Here is a 23,550-nt window from a genome sequence, read left to right as displayed (position 1 = left end):
CTTTCCAGTCCGGAGAAAAAAAATCGGAGGCCTTAGAACTTGAATGCACCTCGTAATAACTTGCTAATAACTGCAAATAAATAAGTCTATTTAGCAGTAATGAATAAGACCATTGTAAGATAAGTCACTTGTCAAATGTCCAACACATCCTACTCAAAAACCCACACACACATTGGGTAAAAGTTTCTGACTCATGGCCAGATTTACAGGTTTGTGCATTCACATACTTTTATTGACTAGAGAATATTAATTCTGTTCCATCCATCATCAAATGGCACACCTTGATTTTCAAGATGCAGATGTGTGAGGCATTTATATGTCAGATTAGTGCACAATACCGTCCCTTACATTAATGAACAACCTGATACATAGGTCACAGGAATGGCAATATTTGAAATTAATGATAACTATTTATCATTCATAATTTCAATGTTTTATCAGGTTACAAATGTTATTATGCTTAAAAAGTATACTGCTGCATCCAATAATATTATTATTTTACAGAAAATTACTGTTTGGAACAACTGAGAACACAACATAACCTATAACTTGCTTAGAAAAATGTATGAAGCATTTATCAAATATCTCAAAGCACTAACCTGCTCAGCATTAGTATGAGATTTAGTGATAATATTAGTACCTTACCAAAACTAATAATGTAATTAAAATGTAAATTAAAATTAATTTGGCATAACTGTTTACAAAAACAATTTCAGTAATTTTCATATTTGAAATTTATTTTTACCTAATTTCCAGTAACGTAAAAACTATTATTTCATTTTTTAAAACCTGTTGTTGTTGTTGTTGTGGTCTTCAGTCCTGAGACTGGTTTGATGCAGCTCTCCATGCTACTCTATCCTGTGCAAGCTGCTTCATCTCCCAGTACCTACTGCAGCCTACATCCTTCTGAATCTGCTTAGTCTGTTCATCTCTTGGTCTCCCTCCATGATTTTTACCCTCCACACTGCCCTCCAATACTAAATTGGTGATCCCTTGATGCCTCAGTACATGTCCTACTAACCGATCCCTTCTTCTGGTCAAGTTGTCCCACAAACTCCTCTTTTCCCCAATTCTATTCAATACCTCACCATTAGTTATGTGATCTACCCATCTAATCTTCAGCATTCTTCTGTAGCACCACATTTCAAAAGCTTCTATTCTCTTCTTGTCTAAACTATTTATTGTCCAAGTTTCACTTCCATACATGGCCACACTCCATACAAATACTTTCAGAAACGACTTCCTGACACTTAAATCTATACTCGATAATAACAAATTTCTCATCTTTAGAAACGCTTTCCTTGCCACTGCCAGTCTACTTTTTATATCCTCTCTACTTAGACCATCATCAGTTATTTTGCTCCTCAAATAGCAAAACTCCTTTACTACTTTAAGTGTCTCATTTCCTAATCTAATTCCCTCAGCAGCACCCGACTTAATTCGACTACATTCCATTATCCTCGTTTTGCTTTTGTTGATGTTCATCTTATACCCTCCTTTCAAGACACTGTCCATTCCGTTCAATTGCTCTTCCAAGTCCTTTGCTGTCTCTGCCAGAATTACAATGTCATCGGCGAACCTCAAAGTTTTTATTTCTTCTCCATGGATTTTAATACCTACTCCGAATTTTTCTTTTGTTTCCTTCACTGCTTGCTCAACATACAGATTGAATAGCATCGGGGAGAGTCTACAACCCTGTCTCACTCCCTTCCCACCCACTGCTTCCCATTCGTGTCGTCTGGATTCTGTACAAATTGTAGATAGCATTTTGCTCCCTGTATTTTACCCCTGCCACCTTCAGAATTTGAAAGAGAGTATTCCAGTCAACATTGTCAAAAGCTTTCTCTAAGTCTACAAATGCTAGAAATGTAGGTTTGCTTTTCCTTAATCGAGCTTCTAACATAAGTCGTAGGGTCAGTATTGCCTCACGTGTTCCAATATTTCTACGGAATTCAAACTGATCTTCCCCGAGGTCGGCTTCTACCAGTTTTTCCATTCGTCTGTAAAGAATTCACGTTAGTATTTTGCTGCTGTGACTTATTAAACTGATAGTTCGGTAATTTTCACATCTGTCAACACCTGCTTTCTTTGGGATTGGAATTATTATATTCTTCTTGAAGTCTGAGGGAATTTTGCCTGTCTCATACATCTTGCTCACCAGATGGTAGATTTTTGTCAGGACTGGCTCTCACAAGGCTACCAGTAGTTCTAATGGAATGTTGTCTACTCCCAGGGCCTTGTTTTGACTTGGGTCTTTCAGTGCTCTGTCAAACTCTTCACGCAGTATCATATCTCCCATTTCATCTTCATCTACCTCCTCGTCCATTTCCATAATATTGTCCTCAAGTACATCGCCCTTGTATAGACCCTCTATATACTCCTTCCACCTTTCTGCTTTCCCTTCTTTGCTTAGAACTGGGTTTCCATCTGAGCTCTTGATATTCATGCAAGTGATTCTCTTTTCTCCAAAGGTTTCTCTAATTTTCCTGTAGGCAGTATCTATCTTACCCCTCATGAGATAAGCCTCTACATCCTTACATTTATCCTCTAGCCATCCCTGCTTAGCCATTTTGCACTTCCTGCTGATCTCATTTTTAAGAAGTTTGTATTCCTTTTGGCCCGCTTCACTTACTGCATTTTTGTATTTTCTCCTTTCATCAATTAAATTCAGTATCTCTTCTGTTAGCCAAGGATTTCTACTAGCCCTCGTCTTTATACTTACTTGATCCTCCGCTGCCTTCACTATTTCATTCCTCAAAGCTACCCATTCTTCTTCTACTGTATTTCTTTCCCCCATTCCTGTCAATTGTTCCTTTATGCTCTCCCTGAAACTCTGTACAACCTCTGGTTCTTTCAGTTTATCCAGGTCCCATCTCCTTAAATTCCCACCTTTTTGCAGTTTCTTCAGTTTTAATCTACAGTTCATAACCAATAGATTGTGGCCAGAGTCCACATCTGCCTCTGGAAATGTCTTACAATTTAAAATCTGGTTCCTAAATCTCTGTCTTACCATTATACAGGGTGATTCAAAAAGAATACCACAACTTTAGGAATTTAAAACTCTGCAACGACAAAAGGCAGAGCTAAGCACTATCTGTCAGCGAATTAAGGGAGCTATAAAGTTTCATTTAGTTGTACAATTGTTCGCTTGAGGCGCTGTTGACTAGGCGTCAGCGTCAGTTGATGCTAAGATGGCGACCGCTCAACAGAAAGCTTTTTGTGTTATTGAGTACGGCAGAAGTGAATCGACGACAGTTGTTCAGCGTGCATTTCGAACGAAGTATGGTGTTAAACCTCCTGATAGGTTGTGTATTAAACGTTGGTATAAACAGTTTACAGAGAATGGGTGTTTGTGCAAAGGGAAAAGTTCTGGACGGTCGAGAACGAGTGATGAAAATGTAGCACGCATCCAGCAAGCATTTGTTCGCAGCCCAGGAAAATCGACTCGCAGAGCTAGCAGAGAGCTGCAAATTCCACAATCAACTGTATGGAGAGTCCTACGAAAAACGTTAGTTATGAAACCTGAACGTCAACTACCCGAGGCGATGGATCGGCCGCCAGGCAGCCCGTGACAGAGCACTTCATCACTGGCCTCCAAGAAGCCCTGATCTTACCCCCTGCGATTTTTTCTTATGGGGGTATGTTAAGGATATGATGTTACGGCCACCTCTCCCAGCCACCATTGATGATTTGAAACGAGAAATAACAGCATCTATCCAAACTGTTACGCCTGATATGCTACAGAGAGTGTGGAACGAGTTAGAGTATCGGGTTGATATTGCTCGAGTGTCTGGAGGGGGCCATTTTGAACATCTCTGAACTTGTTTTTGAGTGAAAAAAAAACCTTTTTAAATACTCTTTGTAATGATGTATAACAGAAGGTTATATTATGTTTCTTTCATTAAATACACATTTTTAAAGTTGTGGTATTCTTTTTGAATCACCCTGTATAATCTATCTGAAATCTGTCAGTATCTCCAGGCTTCTTCCGTGTATACAACCTTCTTTTATGATTCTTGAACCAAGTGTTAGCTACGATTAAGTTATACTCTGTGCAAAATCCTACCAGGCGGCTTCCTCTTGCACTTCTTAGCTCCAATCCGTATTCACTTGCTACGTTTCCTTCTCTTCCTTTTCCTACTGTTGAATTCCAGTCACCCATGACTATTAAATTTTCGTCTCCCTTCACTACCTGAATAATTTCTTTTATCTCATCATACATTTCATCAATTTCTTCATCATCTGCAGAGCTAGTTGGCATATAAACTTGTACTACTGTAGCAGGCGTGGGCTTCATGTCTATCTTGGCCACAATAATGCGTTCACTATGCTGTTTTAGTAGCTTACCTGCACTCCAATTTTTTTTATTCATTATTAAACCTACTCCTGCATTACCCCTATTTGATTTTGTATTTATAACCCTGTATTCACCTGACCAAAAGTCTTGTTCCTCCTGCCACCGAACTTTGCTAATTCCCACTGTATCTAACTTTAGCCTATCCAATTCCCTTTTTAAATTTTCTAACCTACCTGCCCGATTAAGGGATCTGACATTCCCCGCTCCGATCCGTAGAACGCCAATATTCTTTCTCCTGATAATGACGTCCTCTTGAGTAGTCCCCGGCCGGAGATCTGAATGGGGGACTATTTTACCTCCGGAATATTTTACCCAAAGGATGCCATCATCATTTAATCATACTGTAAAGCTGCATGCCCTCGGGAAAAATTATGGCTGTAGTTTCCCCTTGCTTTCAGCCGTTCGCAGTACCACAACAGCAAGGCCGTTTTGGTTAGTGTTACAGGGCCAGATCAGTCAATCATCCAGACTGTTGCCCCTGCAACTACTGAAAAGGCTGCTGCCCCTCTTCAGGAACCACAAGTTTGTCTGGCCTCTCAACAGATACCCCTCTGTTGTGGTTGCACCTACGGTACAGCTATCTGTATCGTTGAGGCACGCAAGCCTCCCCACCAACGGCAAGGTCCATCGTTCATGGGGGTGTTTTAAAACCTAACTCTGTATTAAGACTTGTGAATATTTATAACTTGTAGTTAAAAGATGAATTATGCATTTGTTATAGTAATGCTATGAAATATTGTAATTGTTGTATGTTATTTATAGTTCGTTGGTAATGACCAACAATTCTGAGTGTGAGTAGCACCAGTTGCTGTAACTCCATGTAACTCTATGTTAGTCATTATCAGTTGTACTGATCTCTTTTCATAAACTGCATTTAATAAACATAAGAATGGACAAAAAGTTTTCTGTTTACTACAATACATACAAAGTACCTAGACAAATATTGCAGTTACACTTCCCACAGAAAAATATTAATCAGTTAAAAATTTATTTCAATTGTACTTTACCATTTGATGTCTTTGTCTCTTGGTGATGTGTACTAGCAACTGAATTACCTGTTCTTTTCAAAATTATGATTTTTCAAAAATTATTGAATGGTAGCATTACACACTCCAGGAGATGAAACAGGATTCTGAACTCTTTAGCTGGCCTCATATTACCTACATTGATGTACACTGAGTCCTCTACATTGACAGCCGATACCTACATTCTTGAGGGTTGCATCCATTATGCTCACAGGATGCAATGACTGTTGATGTTGCCATCAGGTCATATGGATAGCTGACACTCTGCCCAAGCTACAAGATGCAATATAAGTGATCATCATCAAGGAATTGTGTGGTGCCATATTAGCCAGATGTCACACTGTTTTTTCTGTATTTAGGATTGGCCACCCAGAATGTAAGCAGCCAGGTCAACACAACACTGCTAAACAAACTTCAGCTGAGGAACTCAAGACAAAAGCCAAGAGGCTGAGGTGACAAAAGTCATGGTATAGTGACATGCATATATACAGATGGTGGTAGTATTGTGTACACCAAGTATGAAAGGGCAGTGCATTAGTATTTAAGAAGAAATTAAAAGAATTTCTGAATGACAACTCCTTCTACTCCATAGAGGAATTTTTAGATATAAATTAAGAAAAAAAAGAAAAAAAAAATAAAAAAAAATAAAGAAAAACAAAAAAACACAAAAAAATAAAGTTGTTATATTAACTTAAGTATGTTGTTAAATTATCCTAATTATGTCATGTATTGGAAAATTCGACTCGTTCCACATCATTACGAAATATCGTATTCATGATCCATGGAACTAGTATTAATCTAATCTAATCTAATCTAGTGGAGCTGTTAATACCAGTGACCTCACTGTCTGGTCTCCTTCCCCAAACAACCCACCCCAACCCATAGCTACCTGCTGATGATATCACATCATCTCTACCCTTCACAGATGAGCCACAATGATCCAGTGTCATGAGCTTAACACGAGCAGTAGCACACCCTGAGGGGTTTGGAGATGAATTGTAAATACACATTAAAATAACCATATACACACATAAAAAAAGTTTTGCATCATCTCAGTTCCGAGAGTTCCAGAACCTGTACTGAAAATTGGAATAGTGATCAACATTAACATAATTTCCACCCTTTTTATTGCTCATGAAAACCACACATTGCATGTTGTACCACCATACAGCTAGATCTTCAGAGGTGATGGCCCAGATTGCTGTACATACTGCTATCTCTAATACCCATTAGCACGTCCTCTTGCATTGATGCATTCCTGTATTCACTAACGCATACTATCCACAAGTTCAGCAAGGCACTGTTGGTCCAGATTGCCCACTCCTCAATGGTGATTCAGTATAGATCCCTCAGAGTGCTCGGTGGGTCATGTCGTCCATAAACAGCACTTTTCAATCTATTCCATGCATATTAGATATGGTTCATGTCTGGAGAACATGCTGGCCACTCTAGTCGAGCAATCTCATTATCCTGAAGGAAGTCATTCACAAGATGTGCATGATGGGGGTGTGAATTGTCATCCATGAAGATGAATGCCTCACCAATATGTTGCCGATACAGTTGCACTATCAGTCAGAGGATGGCATTCATGTATCATACAACCGGTACGGCGCCTTCCATAACCATCAGCGGCGTACGTTGGCCCCACATAATGCCACCCCAAAAACAGCAGGGAACCTCCATCTTGATCTTGAATTTGATGCCAGTCCTGAGTAAGAGTGATTTCAGGTGTGCCACAGGGGAGTTCTTAGGACTGTTGCTATTCACAATATACATAAATGACCTTGTGGATGACATCAGAAGTTCACTGAGGCTTTTTGCAGACGATGCTGTGGTGTATCGAGAGGTTGTAACAATGGAAAATTGTACTGAAATGCAGGAGGATCTGCAGCGAATTGATGCATAGTGCAGGGAATGGCAATTGAATCTCAATGTAGACAAGTGTAATGTGCTGCAAATACATAGAAAGATAGATCCCTTATCATTTAGCTACAAAATAGCAGGTCAGCAACTGGAAGCAGTTAATTCCATAAATTATCTGGAAGTACGCATTAGGAGTGATTTAAAATGTAATGATCATATAAAATTGATCGTCAGTAAAGCAGACGCCAGACTGAGATTCATTGGAAGAATCCTAAGGAAATGCAATCCGAAAACAAAGGAAGTAGGTTACAGTACGCTTGTTCGCCCACTGCTTGAGTACTGCTCAGCAGTGTGGGATCTGTACCAGATGGGGTTGATAGAAGAGATAGAGAAGATCCAACGGAGAGCAGTGCGGTTTGTTACAGGATCATTTAGTAATCACGAAAGCGTTACGGAGATGTAGATGTAGATCTTGCTGCACTCGCTGGACAGTGTGTCTAAGGTGTTCAGCCTGAGCAGGTTGCCTCCAAACACGTCTCCGACAATTGTCTGGCTGAAGGCATATGCGACACTCATCGTTGAAGAGAATTTGATGCCAGTCCTGAGCAGACCATTTGGCATGTTGCTGGGCCCATCTGTACTGCGCTGCATGGTGTCATGGTTGCAAAGATGGACCTCACCATGGACATTGGGAGTGAAGCTGCACATCATGCAGCCTATTGCATGCAGTTTGAGTCATAACATGACATCCTGTGGCTGGATGAAAAGCATTATTCAACATGGTGCTGTTGCTGTCAGAGTTCTTTTGAGTCATAATCTGTAGGTGGCAGTCATCCACTGAAGTAATAGCCCTTGGGTGGCCTGAGCGAGGCATGCCATTGACAGTTCCTCTCTCTCTGTATCTCCTCCATGTCCGAACAACATTGCTTTGGTTCACTCCAAGATGCCTGGACACTTCCCTTGGTGAGAGCCCTTCCTGCACAAAGTAACAATGCAGATGCAATTGAACCGCGGGACTGACTGTCTAGGCATGGTTGAACTACAGACAATGTGACCTGTGTACGTACTTCCTGGCGGAATGACTGGAACTGATTGCCTGTCGGACCCCCTCCATCTAATAGGTGATGCTCATGCATGGTTGTTTACATCATTGGGTGGGTTTAGTGATAGCTCTGAACAGTCAAAGGGACTGTGTCTTTGATACAATATCCACAGTCAATGTCAATCTTCAGGAGTTCTGGGAACTGGTGTGGTGAATTTTTTTTTTTTTTTTATGTGTATATATGATACATACCAAAGTAGCTTCTCTCTCTCTCTCTCTCTCTCTCTCTCTCTCACACACACACACATTTACATGTGAAGAAAATTATTTCAAAGCTCCTTTGGCTACCATAGATTTTGAAAATGTTATGTACATTTCAAAGAATATGTTGTTTTCTGTTGTATTAAACAAGAGATTACATCAGCTTGAAATATGCAATGAAATCAAATGTGGAACATTTACATTCTTCTCATTTGTTTCAGGTGCATCATACCAGTACATATTAACTGACACTTTAGGTGAAAAGAAAAATGTTGGTCTAGTCCAGCTGAATAGGCCAAAAGCACTGAATGCTTTATGTACTGATTTAATACTGGAAATGGATAAAGCTATTGCTGAATTTGAGAAGGATGATAAAATTGGGGCTATTATCATCACAGGGAATGAAAAAGCCTTTGCTGCAGGTTAGTAACTGTGAATCAATATGAAGCACAATAGTTATCTCTGTTGTTAATGAATATAAATGAAATACAAATATTTTATTCTTATTTACAATGGACAAGGTTTGCTTCATTAATGCTAATCACAAAAAGTAATTTGCCTATTTCATATCAAAAACAGCAAAATGGAAAATATGATGCTACTTTTTATTCATCCTTAAATTTAGGGTACTCCTCTAACAAATATCTGCTGTGCTGTAAGAGGTTGGTGAACTGATTACATAATATCAGTTTAGAATCTTGTATAAATTTATTGATTATAAATGTATCAAATTGGCTTCTAGGCAAAAAAATCTTACATGACATTCGAAACAGATTCCCTAAAAATACTTATGTCGTAGTAAGAGACTAGTCTATTCTTGCTGCAGTTTCAGCTGCCAGAGACTGTGGCCATGTGTGTGTCAGTTGCATTTGCATGAGTGTGTGTGTTTGTTTTCTATTTTCAACAAAGGCTGTGTTGGGCAAAAGCTCATTTTCCGACAGTCTGTTTGTTGTGCCTATCTGCAACTTGGCATTTCCACTATATGGTGAGTAGCAACTATTCTTTTCATAATATTGTTATATGCCATCCTGGTTTATGATTTTGCTAATATTTTATATTTTCCTTTGTTGTTTGATTTTGGTACATATTATTATATGTTTTTATAATTTTGGCTTTTTTGGTTAAAATACTGATGTTTTTTGTTCACTTTTGACTCCCTTCCATTGTTTAATAGTAAAGACAACTGTTCATTGTATAATGAGCAGCTGATGAATATGTAAAAAGGGAGTGAAATAATGTAGTTCTTTTGAATTTGTGTTCCTCAGAGGGCATACATATCCACACATCTCCCATTCTCTTACTTGTCACCCACTCCCTCCCCTATTCTCACTCACATATATGCACATTATTATTAGCTATAGTTAATTCCCTATTACTACTAAAGAGCATGAGCTGATCTGACACATTCAAGAAAGAGGGAAAATAGTTTTCCTTCTTCATTCATTTGCATGTGATGTTTCATAAATCCCAAATGGAAGGGAGCCTCCAGGGACGAGGAAGAAGTAAAACTATTATCAGTCTCAAAAGTGCCCTCAGTTCGATAAAAAACCAAAAAGTAACTGTTATTGGTATACCACATAGGCATGACCTCATATCTGCTTCATGTGTGAGCGCCGAAATTAAGGAAGCAAATAAACAGATACAAACAGCGTGTAAAGTGTACCCAAACATAAGATTTCTATCAATCGATTTCCTGGATAGATGCAGCTTTACAAAACATGGCATGCACCTGAATAGAAAAGGCAAGTCATCTCTGTGAAAAGCAATTTACGAAACGTTAGAACCATATAAAAAACAAAGTATCTATGAGTCAGTACCAGCCATTGTAATTAACTACCAATACATTACTGGAAGCAACCATGGAGGAAGTGAATCTGTCTTGGAGACAACAACTAAAGCACCTGCAGAACCACAAATTGCTACAGCAGCACGATCAAATTCAGTAACAACTGCAGCACCAGCAAAACCAGCAACATCTGAACCAGCTCAAGCAACAAGACCAATAACAGCAGCAGCACAAGCAACAGAAGCAGAAATGGTGTCAACAACTGTAGCAGTTCCACTACAGTTACTGGCAGAAAAGAGGAAGGAAACCACAGGCGTCAGTAATTACAGGGCAAAACCAACAGATACTACAACAACAGATCCACCACCAACAGAAACAGTGCCAATAAAAGAATCAAAGGCAGCAACAGCACGAAGAATCCTGTCAGCACCACCACATCCACTACCACTACCACCACCACCACCACCACCACCACCACCACCTCCGGCCACAGAAGCACCAGCAGCAACAACAGCAGCAGCAATTGAACCAACAACATCAGTAGCAGCAGCAACAAAACCATCAACAACAGTTGCAGCAACACAACACTGCCTAAGGAGGAGTCAAAGACAAGGTAAATCTACATCATTAAATAAGGATTTTTTATGGCTTCAGACAAAGAAATGGAAAAGATTGTGACAAATCAGCAAGAAAATTTGCAGATAAGTCACAAATACTATGGAAAAAGCAGCACATTACCAGATAATGACAAAAGAAAAAATACTTGCAAAACAGTCAGGATAATGAGTCAGAATATTCAGTGCCTCAGAAACAAAGTACTAGATCTAGAAGTAGCTTTAAATAATCTTGCTGATGTCTCTTGTATTTGTTTATCTGAACACTGGTGCAAGGCTAGTGAATTAAGTCTCATAAATATAAGCAAGTTTAATTTAGCAACACATTATTGCCGAAGTGTTTTTAAAAATGGTGGGGTATGCAATTACTCTAGAGTAGGACTGCAGTTCAAAGTGAAAACAGAATTGGCCCATCTAAATATAGAAAAACATTTTGAATCATGTGCCATAGAGTTAAAAACTGAGGAGAAGAGTGAAAAACTAGTTGTCATTACAGTATATAGATCTCCACTGGGTGACAAAAACATATTCTTCAAAAAAATAGAAGCAGCATTAACCACTTTCTATAGTAATGAAGTGAAATTATTTTTATGTGGAGATTTTAATATTAACCTGTTAATTGAAAGTGATGAAAAAAGACAGCTTTTGAGTATACTCAGCAGCTTCCACATGAAACCACTCTTTACAGATGCCACCAGAATAACAGAACTGTCATCTTCTCTTTTAGACAATATTTTCTCAAATATGGAGAATGGTATCACTGAGCCACTAAACGTAAACTTAGGTCTTTCGGATCACAATACACTATTAACATACATAAATTACTCTATCCCCAAGGCAGTAAATTATAAGTGGGGATACAAAAGGCACTTCTATACAGAAAAAGTAAATAGTTTCATCCAGTTGTTAGCTAATGAAACCTGGGAAGATGTCTTTGCACAAACAACAACCGAGGAATCTTTCAATGCTTTTTCTAGTACATTCATGTCCCTATTTGAGATGTGTTTCCCAAAAAAGCTCACAAAGATCAATGTCATGCCTAGGAACACAAGCCACTGGATAACACCTGCTATTAGAGTATCTAGTCAAACACTAAAACATATCAGTCAACTCAAAAAAGATAACAAAGATGAACACTTCACAGATTATGTTAAGACATACAAGAAAATTTACAGGAAGGTGATCAAAAAAGCCAAGACAATGCACAATGACAGTGTAATTGCTGGGTCAGCAAACAAATCAAAAGCTATATGGAATGTAGTAAAAAAAGAAATTGGCACAAGCAAAAATATTAGAAATCCAGAGGACTTTGTTTTAAAAGATGATCAAGGTGTGCTAGTCAGAAATCGTACTTTAGCAAATTACATTAATGACTACTTCATAAATAGTCCAATCAATCTGCATAAAAATTGTTCTAAGATTAGCAGAACATCAATCCCAGAAGAACAAAGTGTTAATTCATTATTGTTACCTCTCACAAACAAATTGGAATTTAATCGAATAATAAAAACAATGAAGAATAAAATGTCCTCAGGGATTGACGAGATACCTTGCTCAGTCATGATGAGATGTGCTAGTGTCATATCAGACCCACCCTCACACATCATAAACATATCATTTTCAGAAGGTGTCTTTCCACAACGATTAAAAATTGCAAAAGTAAAACCATTGTATAAAAAGGGCAATATACATGAAGTGGGAAACTATAGACCAATAGCTTTATTATCGGTATTTTCAAAAGTAATAGAGACAGTCATGAAAAACAGAATTACAAATTACCTCGAGAAATTCAATCTATTGTCTGTAAACCAACACGGCTTTCGCAGAGGAATGAGTACAGAGTCAGCCATCACCCAATTCATTGAAAATATTGTAACGGGGGTAGATAAGAACAACAGTACAATAGGAATAAATTTGGACCTCTCAAAGGCATTCGATACTGTCCAACATCATATCCTGGTAGACAAATTAGAATATGTCGGTATACGAGGAGTAGCTAAAAAGTGGTTTCAGTCATATCTCCATAATAGGAAACAGGTAGTAGAAATTGCAACAACAAACAGTAAAAACCAAAGTATTGTTTACAGATCGGATATTCAGACTGTGCCAATAAGGGTACCACAGGGGAGTGTTCTAGGACCTCTCCTATTTCTTATTTACATAAATGATATCAAGATTCCAGTAAATGGTACTCATATAACCCTGTTTACGGATGACACAAACATTGTAGTAACTGACATAAACCGGGTATTGCCAACATCTGCAACCAGAGTTATAGAATATTTGCAAAATTGGTTTGAAGTGAACAAATTAACCATAAATATCTCTAAAACTAATTATATCCATTACAGGAAAGCAAAGTCACACTCTGATCTAGATCTTAGAATACAAAATAAGGAAATTGTGAGAGTTTCAAAAACACAAAATTCTTAGGTGTACATATAGATGAAAATTTAGACTGGAAATCCCATATCCTGTATCTCTCACATAATTTAAGCTCTGCTTGCTTTGCTTTACGCGTTATTAGCTCTGTATGTAGTAGGGAATGTAGCACAGCTGTTTACTTTGCTTATATACATTCTGCTATTACCTATGGCCTCATATTCTGGGGTCATAGTAAGAAAAATCTCAAAACCATCTTCACTCTACAAAAACGAGCTGTTAGAATAATTACCAACAGTTCAAGGCTAACTCCTTCAAAGCAATTATTTAAACAGCTGAATATTCTACCCCTACCATGCCTCTATATACAGAAAAGCGTAATTAATGTAAAACGAAATATTAACAATTTCCAATCCAACTCGGATCTACATACTTACAACACAAGAAAGTGCAATGACATTCATATAAAAAGAGTTAACAAGGCTTTGGCGCAGAAACAAACAAACATACAAGGAAGCAGATTGTATAACAAACTACCGGTAAAGATAAAAGAAATGAAAAAATTGTCTTCATTTAAAGAAGCAGTATTCATATTTTTAATGACCAACTGCTATTATAGTGTAAAAGAATACCTGGAATAGCTTCATACTAAACAATTATTTTGATGTACTCTGTGCCAATAGTAATTTTTATCTGACTGTTGCTATAATCTAAATAAATAATATGTACAAAAGTGCTAGAATTGTATGTGTTATATCTAAATGTCAACTGTGTATTCCATGTAAAAATTCTTTCTCATACATCAATGTAAATAATCAAAGTTGTACATGCTATTTCAATGTGGTCTGATGTTATGTAGTCCACTATGCACATCTGTATTTTGTATAGATTGTTCACCCTATATGTGTGTATATATATACTATGTATTTTTTGACGAAATCCATGCAATGTAAATTGTCTCTGGATGAATAAACTACTACTACTACTACTACTATACATTAAAAGACAGACAGCCATCATAGACAATTTCTCTAAATCATAGTAAAAACACATTATGACTAGTGCTATTGTGCTCATACTCTTACATCTTTGCCTAAGACCAATGAAAAATGTTACTATAGTATTTTCTGCTTTTATTGCCCTAAACCAAACATGTAAAGACTACATCTAATATTCATTTGTCCCTCACGAAGTCTCTTCTTCCACATCTTCTTTCTGAAAAGTAGCTTATAGTACTTAATGTAGTATACAGAAGCACAGATAATTGCCAGATGCCTACAACTCCATTTCAAAGATCAAATATGTGTTAACAATACCAGTACCAAAGAAGGAATGTTGCTACTCACCATATAGCGGAATTGCTGAGTCGCAATAGGCACAACAAAAAGATTCACACAATTACAGCTTCGTCCATTGAGGCCATTGTCAGTAGTAGACACACACACACACACACACACACACACACACACTCACTCATGCAAACGCAAGTTGCACACATGTCTGCAGTCTCAGAGAACCGAAACCACACTGCCTTCCTGGATTTTCCACTGTCTGAAATATATGTTAAGGTAAATAATTGTTATTTTATATTTTTAGAATTATTTCTATTTCTCAACTCAACATTTTATGTGAACTTTCAAACAGGTGCTGACATAAAAGAAATGCTGGACCAAACATATTCTGTTGTCATGCGGGGAAGCTTATTTGGGGAGTGGAAAAGAATTTCACACTGTACCAAACCTGTGATAGCAGCAGTAAATGGATATGCGGTAAGTTTTTTCTGAGTCATTGTTTTGGAAGTCCATGTTTGTCTTTATAGTAGCTGTGTACTGACCATCATAGCCCCCATTTTTAATTTTAGATGATAATGTCATACTTAGTAAAGTCTCTTTCTCTTAAAGCAGTTTATGCTTCACACCTTAACACATATATCTAATTTGTAAGGAATATATTGTAATGTTGTTGGTATAAGTAATGTTTACACTTGATTCTAATCTTGAAAGATGAGCAGAAATGACTACGTCATAACTCAAACGTTTTTCATAATTTTGGTTCTGTTCTTGTTCTGCCTTAAAATGCTGGAAACAATTGACACCTTAATTTAGTTTTAATCCAGATTTGGATATGGAATGAATAGTTCCCAGCAGCTCAACAGTGACAGATGAAACAGAGAACAATAAGTACCTTCCTATGATGGTGAGGTGAAAATTATGACAGTCACTCAAGCCTGGAAATTTAGATTAAAAAATGCCTTTTTTTTTAAATGTAGTCCCCTACTGGGTAAATTCACTCCTCCACCATCTTTCCATTGACTAGATTCACTCCTGAAGAGTAATTCTTGAAGATCTGTAAAATATTTGTCTGCAGCTGCCATAAATTTTTCACTGGGTGCAAAATGTTTTCCAGCAAATTTCTTTAGATGTGGGAGGTGCCAGATCTATAGACTAGGGTAAATGCTCTAATAATATTTACTTCAAATGCCTCAGTTTCTCACAACCAAAGGATCTATGTTAGCAGGTGCACTATCGTAATAAATGTTGGTTTTCTCCCATTTTTCAGTGTAGGTTTCTTCTTAGACATTTTCGTTCAATTAAGCCACTAAACATATGCATTATTCATTAACTACTGTTTTATGCTTTGCAAGCTGATCAATGACAAGAATTCCCTCTGCACCCTAAAAAATACTGATCACATACTTTTTGGCAAATGAAATTGACTTCACTTTATTTTTGATGCAGGATCCCTGGCTTCCACCTGCTGCTTTGCTTGCCATATCATTTGTGGCATGGTGCAGTGGGACTACACCACATCCACAATCACAAAATAGTTCAAAAACTCTGTTGGATTCTTTTTAAAATGATCCAAACTTTGCTGCAATTTTTTCCACATTTGACTTTGGTCAGCACTCAACAAATGTCAAACTGTGCATCTGTTTAGTCAGTCCTTTTTGTAAAATGTAGTGTATATACTGCCTTTCTTTGGACATCCCTATGAAGTCAGCTATTTTATAAAGCTTCTACTGTCAATCATCCAGTTTGAATTTTTGTTTGTGCTGGCAATTTTTTGGATGGCCTTTTATTGGATCATATTCAAGAAAAATATTATCACATTTGAAATGTGCCTCTCATTCCTTTTTTTAATGAATTTGCTTTGGGAATAAACTTTCCAAACTACAGAATTTTATAGTGGCGGAGAGCTGAAGTTTACCCAGAAAAAAGAAAATATCATTGTTATCATTGTCATTTTTGTGCTGGGATAAGAACTCTTCACTTTGTTATCCAATGTGATATCCTATGGATCAGCTCACACAATGAAATCAGATATTTACAACAGTTGATCTGTAAATAACCAGGAGATTGGATTCTCAACATTGAATAAGTAATTATAGCATAGTAATCATTGATATGACTTAGGTCACTATTACAAGCAATTGCATATGACATAATACATAAATGTCATGTTAGATTTCTTATGAGGCAATATAAGGACTTGACCATTCAAATTTTGCATGAATAAAATTAAATATATTAGACATTATTAATGCATATATGCAAACTAAAGTGAAGAATGAATATTTTTATCAAGGCTGGGATTTGAACCCAGGTCTCCTGTTCACTAGGCAGATGTGCTTATCCCTATGCCACCCTGGCACAATGGCTTTGCACTACTGCATGGACTACCCTAGCACACTCACCTCCTCAATCAAAATTCCCATTCATGCTGCAGTCCTCTTAGTACTCCTCCTAAATGTAAACAGCATTGCAGAGGCTCTCCAACTGTATTGGAATAGCACCTCAGCATTGAACAAAATGGTGCAGCTTGCCTGAAACCAAGGCATATGTGCTTTCATCAAGAGTGGCATTGTGGTTAGCAAATCTGCCTAGTGAGCAGGAGTTCAAATCCCAGCCTTGGTAGAAGTTTTCATAAGTAGCTTAAGTCTGTTTATATACATCATAGATGTCTGAGACTTGAAAACATCTACAGAACCATAGAGTTTCATTTAATTATTAGTCTACTCGGTGTTGGGTGATAAAGGGAGTAGACCTGGTTATCAGTCATATTGAGTTTATCAGGGCTGCACGAAGAAATTACTGAAGAGATCAGTTTATATCACTTTGTTATGCTCTCCAATATTTTATTAAAATTTCACCCTCAATATTGTATTTTCACTGGTGGGTTTCATCAAAAGTGCACGAAAAACTCAATGGACATCTTATCAAGAATGTCATACTATATCTTTTACAAACTGATAAACATCTTATATCCTTCTGTTTAGATTACAATGATTGCAAATGTTTCTTTAACAACTGTAGTTATAGGACATACGCAGAAAAAAATAAACAGATTGAAATAATATTTCAGCTTGGTGGAGGATGTGAAATGGCAATGATGTGTGACATTATTTATGCTGGTGATAAAGCTCGTTTTGGACAACCAGAAATTATAATTGGTACAATACCTGGAGCTGGTGGTACTCAGAGATTAACAAGAGCCGTTGGTAAATCAAAAGCTATGGAAATATGCTTAACTGGAACTCCAGTTTCTGCAGAAGAAGCAGAGAAAATGGGTAAATTTCTCACCAAAAATTTATTATTTGAAACAAATGGATGTATAATTATTGCAACAAAACTAAATAGTGCTCTTGCATGTGTTTCTTAGTATTGCTGTTTCATCAGCATTGTTATGTAACAACAGGAATATAGCTAAGAGTTTCTATTACTTTTACGTTGGTGCACTGTTTCATCAGTCAACAACAATAAACTGATTTACATGAGCATAAAAATTTAACTAATCAAGTTTTCCACATGACAAATGTTGTTAAATGATATGGTATATCCTGAGTTGCTCCAAAAATTATTTCCCATTTACAATCATTTCTGTCCTCTCCATTCTGGAGAATGGTGTCGCCATTCCTGTTTGAAAATATCTAGCACCAGAAGGTTCATTTGCATTTGGGTTGTACCTTATCATAATAATAATGTGACAGAAACTAAAATCACAAGAAGGTGCCATTCTGTTGTCTTTACCCTCTCTTATGCATTCATAAAAGAGTATCTACACTCTAAGAAAAAAAGAAAAGAAAAAAAATGCACTATGAAGGAATTATCTGAATGGATCAGAAATATGTAGATGTGATGTACATGTACAGAAAAATATATGATTATAATTTCAGAAAAAATGTATGATTAATTCAAGAATGTTGGAACACGTGAGGCAATACTGACCTTACGCCTTACCTTAGAAGAAAGATTAAGGAAAGGCAAACCTATGTCTCTAGCATTTGTGGACTTAGAGAAAGCTTTTGACAATGTTGACTGGAATACTCTCTTTCAAATTCTAAAGGTGGCAGGGGTAAAATACAGGGAGCGAAAGGCTATTTACAATTTGTACAGAAGTCAGATGGCAGCTATAAGAGTCGAGGGGCAGGAAAGGGAAGCAGTGGTTGGGAAGGGAGTGAGACAGGGTTGTAGCCTCTCCCTGATGTTATTCAATCTGTATATTGAGCAATCAGTAAAGGAAACAAAAGAAAAATTTGGAGTAGGGATTAAAATCCATGGAGAAGAAATAAAAACATTGAGGTTCACCGATGACATTGTAGTTCTGTCAGAGACAGCAAAGGGCTTGGAAGAGCAGTTGAACGGAATGGATAGTGTCTTGAAAGGAGGATATAAGATGAACATCAACAAAAGCAAAACAAGGATAATGGAATGTAGTCGAATTAGGTCGGGTGATGCTGAGGGAATTAGATTAGGAAATGAGACACTTAAAGTAGTAAAGGAGTTTTGCTATTTGGGGAGCAAAATAACTGATGATGGTCGAAGTAGAGAGGATATAACATGGCAAGGAAAGTGTTTCTGAAGAAGAGGAATTTGTTAACATCAAGTATAGATTTAAGTGTCAGGAAGTCGTTTCTGAAAGTATTTGTATGGAGTGTAGCCCCGTATGGAAGTGAAACATGGACGATAAATAGTTTGGAAAAGAAGAGAATAGAAGCTTTTGAAATGTGGTGCTACAGATGAACGCTGAAGATTAGATGGGTAGATCACATAACTAATGAGGGTGTATTGAATAGAATAGGGGAGAAGAGGAGTTTGTGGCACAACTTGACAAGAAGAAGGGACCGGTTGGTAGGACACATTCTGAGGCATCAAGGGATCACAAATTTAGCATTGGAGGGCAGCATGGAGGGTAAAAATCGTAGAGGGAGACCAAGAGATGAATAGACTAAGCAGATTCAGAAGGATATAGGTGGCAGTAAGTACTGGGAGATGAAGAAGCTTGCACAGGATAGAGTAGCATGGAGAGCTGCATCAAACCAGTCTCAAGACTAAAGACCACAACAACAACAATTCAAGAGGATGAGGTTCACAAATTGAGCAAGTCAATAACATGTTGGTCCATCTCAGACCCCTACGCAAGCACTTATTCAGCTTGGCATTGATGGATAGAGTTGTTGGATGTCTTGGAATGTTGTGCCAGATTCTGTCCTGTTGGCATGTTAGATCATTGAAATCCAGAGATAGTTGGAGGATACTGCCCATCATGCTCCAAAAGTTCTCAATTGAGGAGAGATATGGCAAACTTGCTGACCCAGGTAGGATTTGGAAAGCATGAAGACAACCAGTAGAAGCTCTCACTGTGTGGGAGCGATCATTATCTTGCTGAAATGTAATCCCAGCATGGTTTGCAATGAAAAGCAACAAAACAGGGCATAGAATATCACTGATGTACTGCCATGCTTAAGAGTATTGTGGATGACAACCAATCGGGTCCTGCTATGAGAGGAAATGTAACCCCAGGTCATCACTCCTGGCTGATGGGCAATGTGGTGGTTGACATTCACACTGGTATTCTACTGCTGTGCAGCATCTCAGATACATCTTCAGCCTTGAATCTCATTGACAAGAGTAAAATTGTCTTCAGTGATGAGTCCCGCTTCGAACTGAGCCCTGATGACCAGAGAAGACATGTTTGGATACCTCCTGGACCTGATAGGATACCAACACAACGGTTGCCCACCATATGGCCTGAAAACCACGAGTGATGATTTTAGGTGCCATTTCATTTCATAGCAAGATCCCTTTGGTTGTCATCTGCAGAACCCATAGAGCACAGTGGTATGTCAACAATATTCAACATTCCATTTTATTGTCTTCGTGACAAACTATCCTGGGCTTACATTTCAGCAAGACAATATGCATCTGCATATTGCAAGAGTTTCTACTTCTTGTTTTCATGCTTCCCAAACCCTACCTTCATCAGTGAGGTCACCAGACCTCTCCGCAGTTGAGAATGCTTGGAGCATTATGGGCAGTGCTTCCAACCACTCAGTATTTTTATGATCTAACACACCAAATGAACAGAATTTGGTGCCATATCCCTCAGGAAGACACCCAGCAACTCTATAGATCAATGCTGCGTAAAGGCCATAGGTGGATCAATATGTCATTGAGTTGCTCGATTTGTGAAGCCCTTTTTCTTGATTAAATGATCCATTCTTTCTGATACCGTAATCATTTATTTGTGTGTGCATGTGCATCACATCTGCTGATTTTCATCCCATTTGGATTATTCCTCCATGGTGAATCTCTTTTTTTCTTTTTTATCTTATAGTTGTATTTACTAGCCCCCAAAAGAGGAGCAATTGTACTAGAGTAGACAAATATAAATTTAAAAAGTGGACTGAACCTCCACCTCTCAATGTTAAACATAAAGAAATAAAGGAAGGAAGGAAATGTGATAAAAGTGGAGAAAGATGTACAGTAGGTGAAAGGATGTCAAAGGGTTCAGAGGCAATAATGGTGCCCGTAAGTGCATGAGGTTTCATCATTATTTTGAGCATTAACTTGAGTTTAAGGAGTAGTTCAACACTATAGTCTTGGAATCATGTGAACTTTAGTTTTGTTATTTTTCAATTTTTGCTAAACTATTTATTGCCAAGTTAATTGATATAGATCTGGTTTATGGCATGATTCAAGTTATATAATTTTGGTCTTACCAAAAAGCAGAAGTTTTGCGTCGTTGGTAGACACAGACAAAAAGAAACAGTACTTGCTAGGCTAGGAATGCAGGAGGGAAGGGTGGCAGGTAGACAGGCTAGGCATGTGATGATATATCGAAGACAGTTGGGAGCAGCACACTTTGAAGGGGACAGGAATTGGGAAAGGGTAACAGGAGCTGAGGAATTTTTGAAAAAAAATTGTTTAAATTAGGTGAGTAGTCACAAAGGTAACTACAAAATAATATACTGCGGTGATTATACTGATTATAGTAATGTATCCAAACTGAAATAGGATGTTTGCTCACTACTCATCTCTTACAATTTGCACAATATACCCAATGACTATACTAGAATTATTATGGCCAGTGGTATTGTTATGAATTGTATTATCACCAACAATCAGGAGGTAACTTTATAGCAACAGCAACTAAAATTATCTGCCTGATCAGGAAGAATAAGTAATCCCTGTAGAACAAAATGTGAAGCCTAGGAAACTCTATATTAAATACAAAAACTGTATGTCAACAACATAAATACCTACTGTCAGAATCTGGCTAATAAAGGTTGGACTGAAATCCAAAATGGCAAAGGCTGAATAAACAGTTTTAGTTTCTTCATAACCAGATATTGTGAATATACTGATGAACTATTCCCATCAAAAGTAGATGTAAAGATGAAATAACTGGATTGCATAGGGTATCATTATTACTAGAGAAAGGTTTAAAGTGACACACAGCATTAGTAAATATAAAACTAATTGCATACATTTTTATGGCACTATAAGAAAAATTAAAAAAATCTACACCATAACCCCAAAATATATGAAAATTGCTATTGGGTAGGTAATTATCATCTCAGACAAGAAGCCAAAAACAATGTGAATGACCATAAGTTCAGAAGCAGCCCCAAGGAGATCAGCTGGAGCAATTCTTTACAGAGAAACCCAGAAACTACAGCCAAAGCCAAAGCATTTAATGGTTAGTTTGTAAATGCAAGCAAATATTTAACAAAGTATATCTCAAATTTCGAGAACAAATGATATAAATGTTTCATGTCCACTAAGAAATCCATATATCTGTTTCCAACAAGTGAGGAAGAAGTAAGCAGAATAATAGATTAATTAGAAAACATCAAGACTCAGAACATCTACCATATCTCAAATACAACTGTCATCTAAATTTATTGTTAAACCATTGATCAACAGAATTAATGAATTCACACGGATGGACTATATCCTGAGAGTTTAAAAATTGTTAAGTTCCCACCATTACACAAAAAAGTCAATTCTATAGAACCTGAAAACTACTGACCTGTTAGTATTATACCAGTAATGTCAAAAATCTTCAAACATATTCTGTATTATGGATCAAGGAACTTCTTTACATCACAAAATATGTTATTCAGAAGCCAACAGAGATTCCAGACAGGTTAATCCATTGCTTCAGCAACACAATAACTTGTTGGCTGTGTACTACAGGGACATGGAAGAATCAACAATTGATGTATTCAGTGACCTATCAAAAGTTTTTGATTTAGATGATCACAAAATTTTTCTATAAAAGCTAAAATTCTATGGGGTGAGAGGCAACACTACTCAGACGTGGGGAAGATCATTAACAGTAAGCTTCAAGGAAGTGTTCTAGAGATTTTTTAGTATATTGTATATTAATGACTTACCTCATGATATCCAACAGGAATATAGCCTATTTGCAGAGGACACCAACACTTTAACTAAGGGATCAATCTAGAAGGAGCCACAATGAAGCTGAAAGACTTTTATGTAGACTAAATAAATAGTTTAGAAATAATAAACTGATAGTTAAAAAATTATGGACTTCATAAACAAAATTATAAAAATCGATGAGAACAAATCTGAACAAGTACCATGGAAAAATTTGTAGGTTTGTGACTTTATGATAAATTAACATGGACAGAGCACATGCATATCAGAAATAGTAAATAAATTCAGTCTACTATATGTTAATGGAGTTAGCCAAAATTGTTAATATTGAAGTCCTCAAAATATTTTACTTTTGACTCTTTGATCCATTAAGTAATATGGAATATAACCATGGGGACGCTCAGTAAATATAAAGAAGGTACTTACCATACAGCAAAGGTCTATTGGCATAATGACCAATGAGAAATGTCAGATGAAATGCAGACCAAAATTCAAACTGCTAAATGTTTTACCAGTAACAAACATTATAAAGTACTA

The 23,550-nt window shown here is 37.2% G+C and overlaps 1 protein-coding gene across 2 annotated transcripts in view; it reads left to right on the top strand.

Moving 5' to 3' along the window:
* The window catches only part of LOC124776967 (enoyl-CoA hydratase, mitochondrial-like), a 60,249-nt gene that overhangs the window by 12,918 nt on the left and 23,781 nt on the right, over window positions 1-23,550 (top strand). For both annotated transcript variants that reach the window (XM_047252206.1, XM_047252207.1), the window contains exons 2-4: window positions 8,770-8,970; window positions 14,975-15,099; window positions 17,693-17,897. In XM_047252206.1, the coding sequence (XP_047108162.1) occupies window positions 8,770-8,970; window positions 14,975-15,099; window positions 17,693-17,897 (531 nt within the window). The remainder of the gene's footprint in view (window positions 1-8,769; window positions 8,971-14,974; window positions 15,100-17,692; window positions 17,898-23,550) is intronic.

The sequence above is a fragment of the Schistocerca piceifrons genome, chromosome 2, assembly GCF_021461385.2.
Source record: "Schistocerca piceifrons isolate TAMUIC-IGC-003096 chromosome 2, iqSchPice1.1, whole genome shotgun sequence".
NCBI classification, from domain to species: Eukaryota; Metazoa; Arthropoda; class Insecta; order Orthoptera; family Acrididae; genus Schistocerca; species Schistocerca piceifrons.
This window is presented reverse-complemented; position numbering and strand designations above follow the sequence as displayed.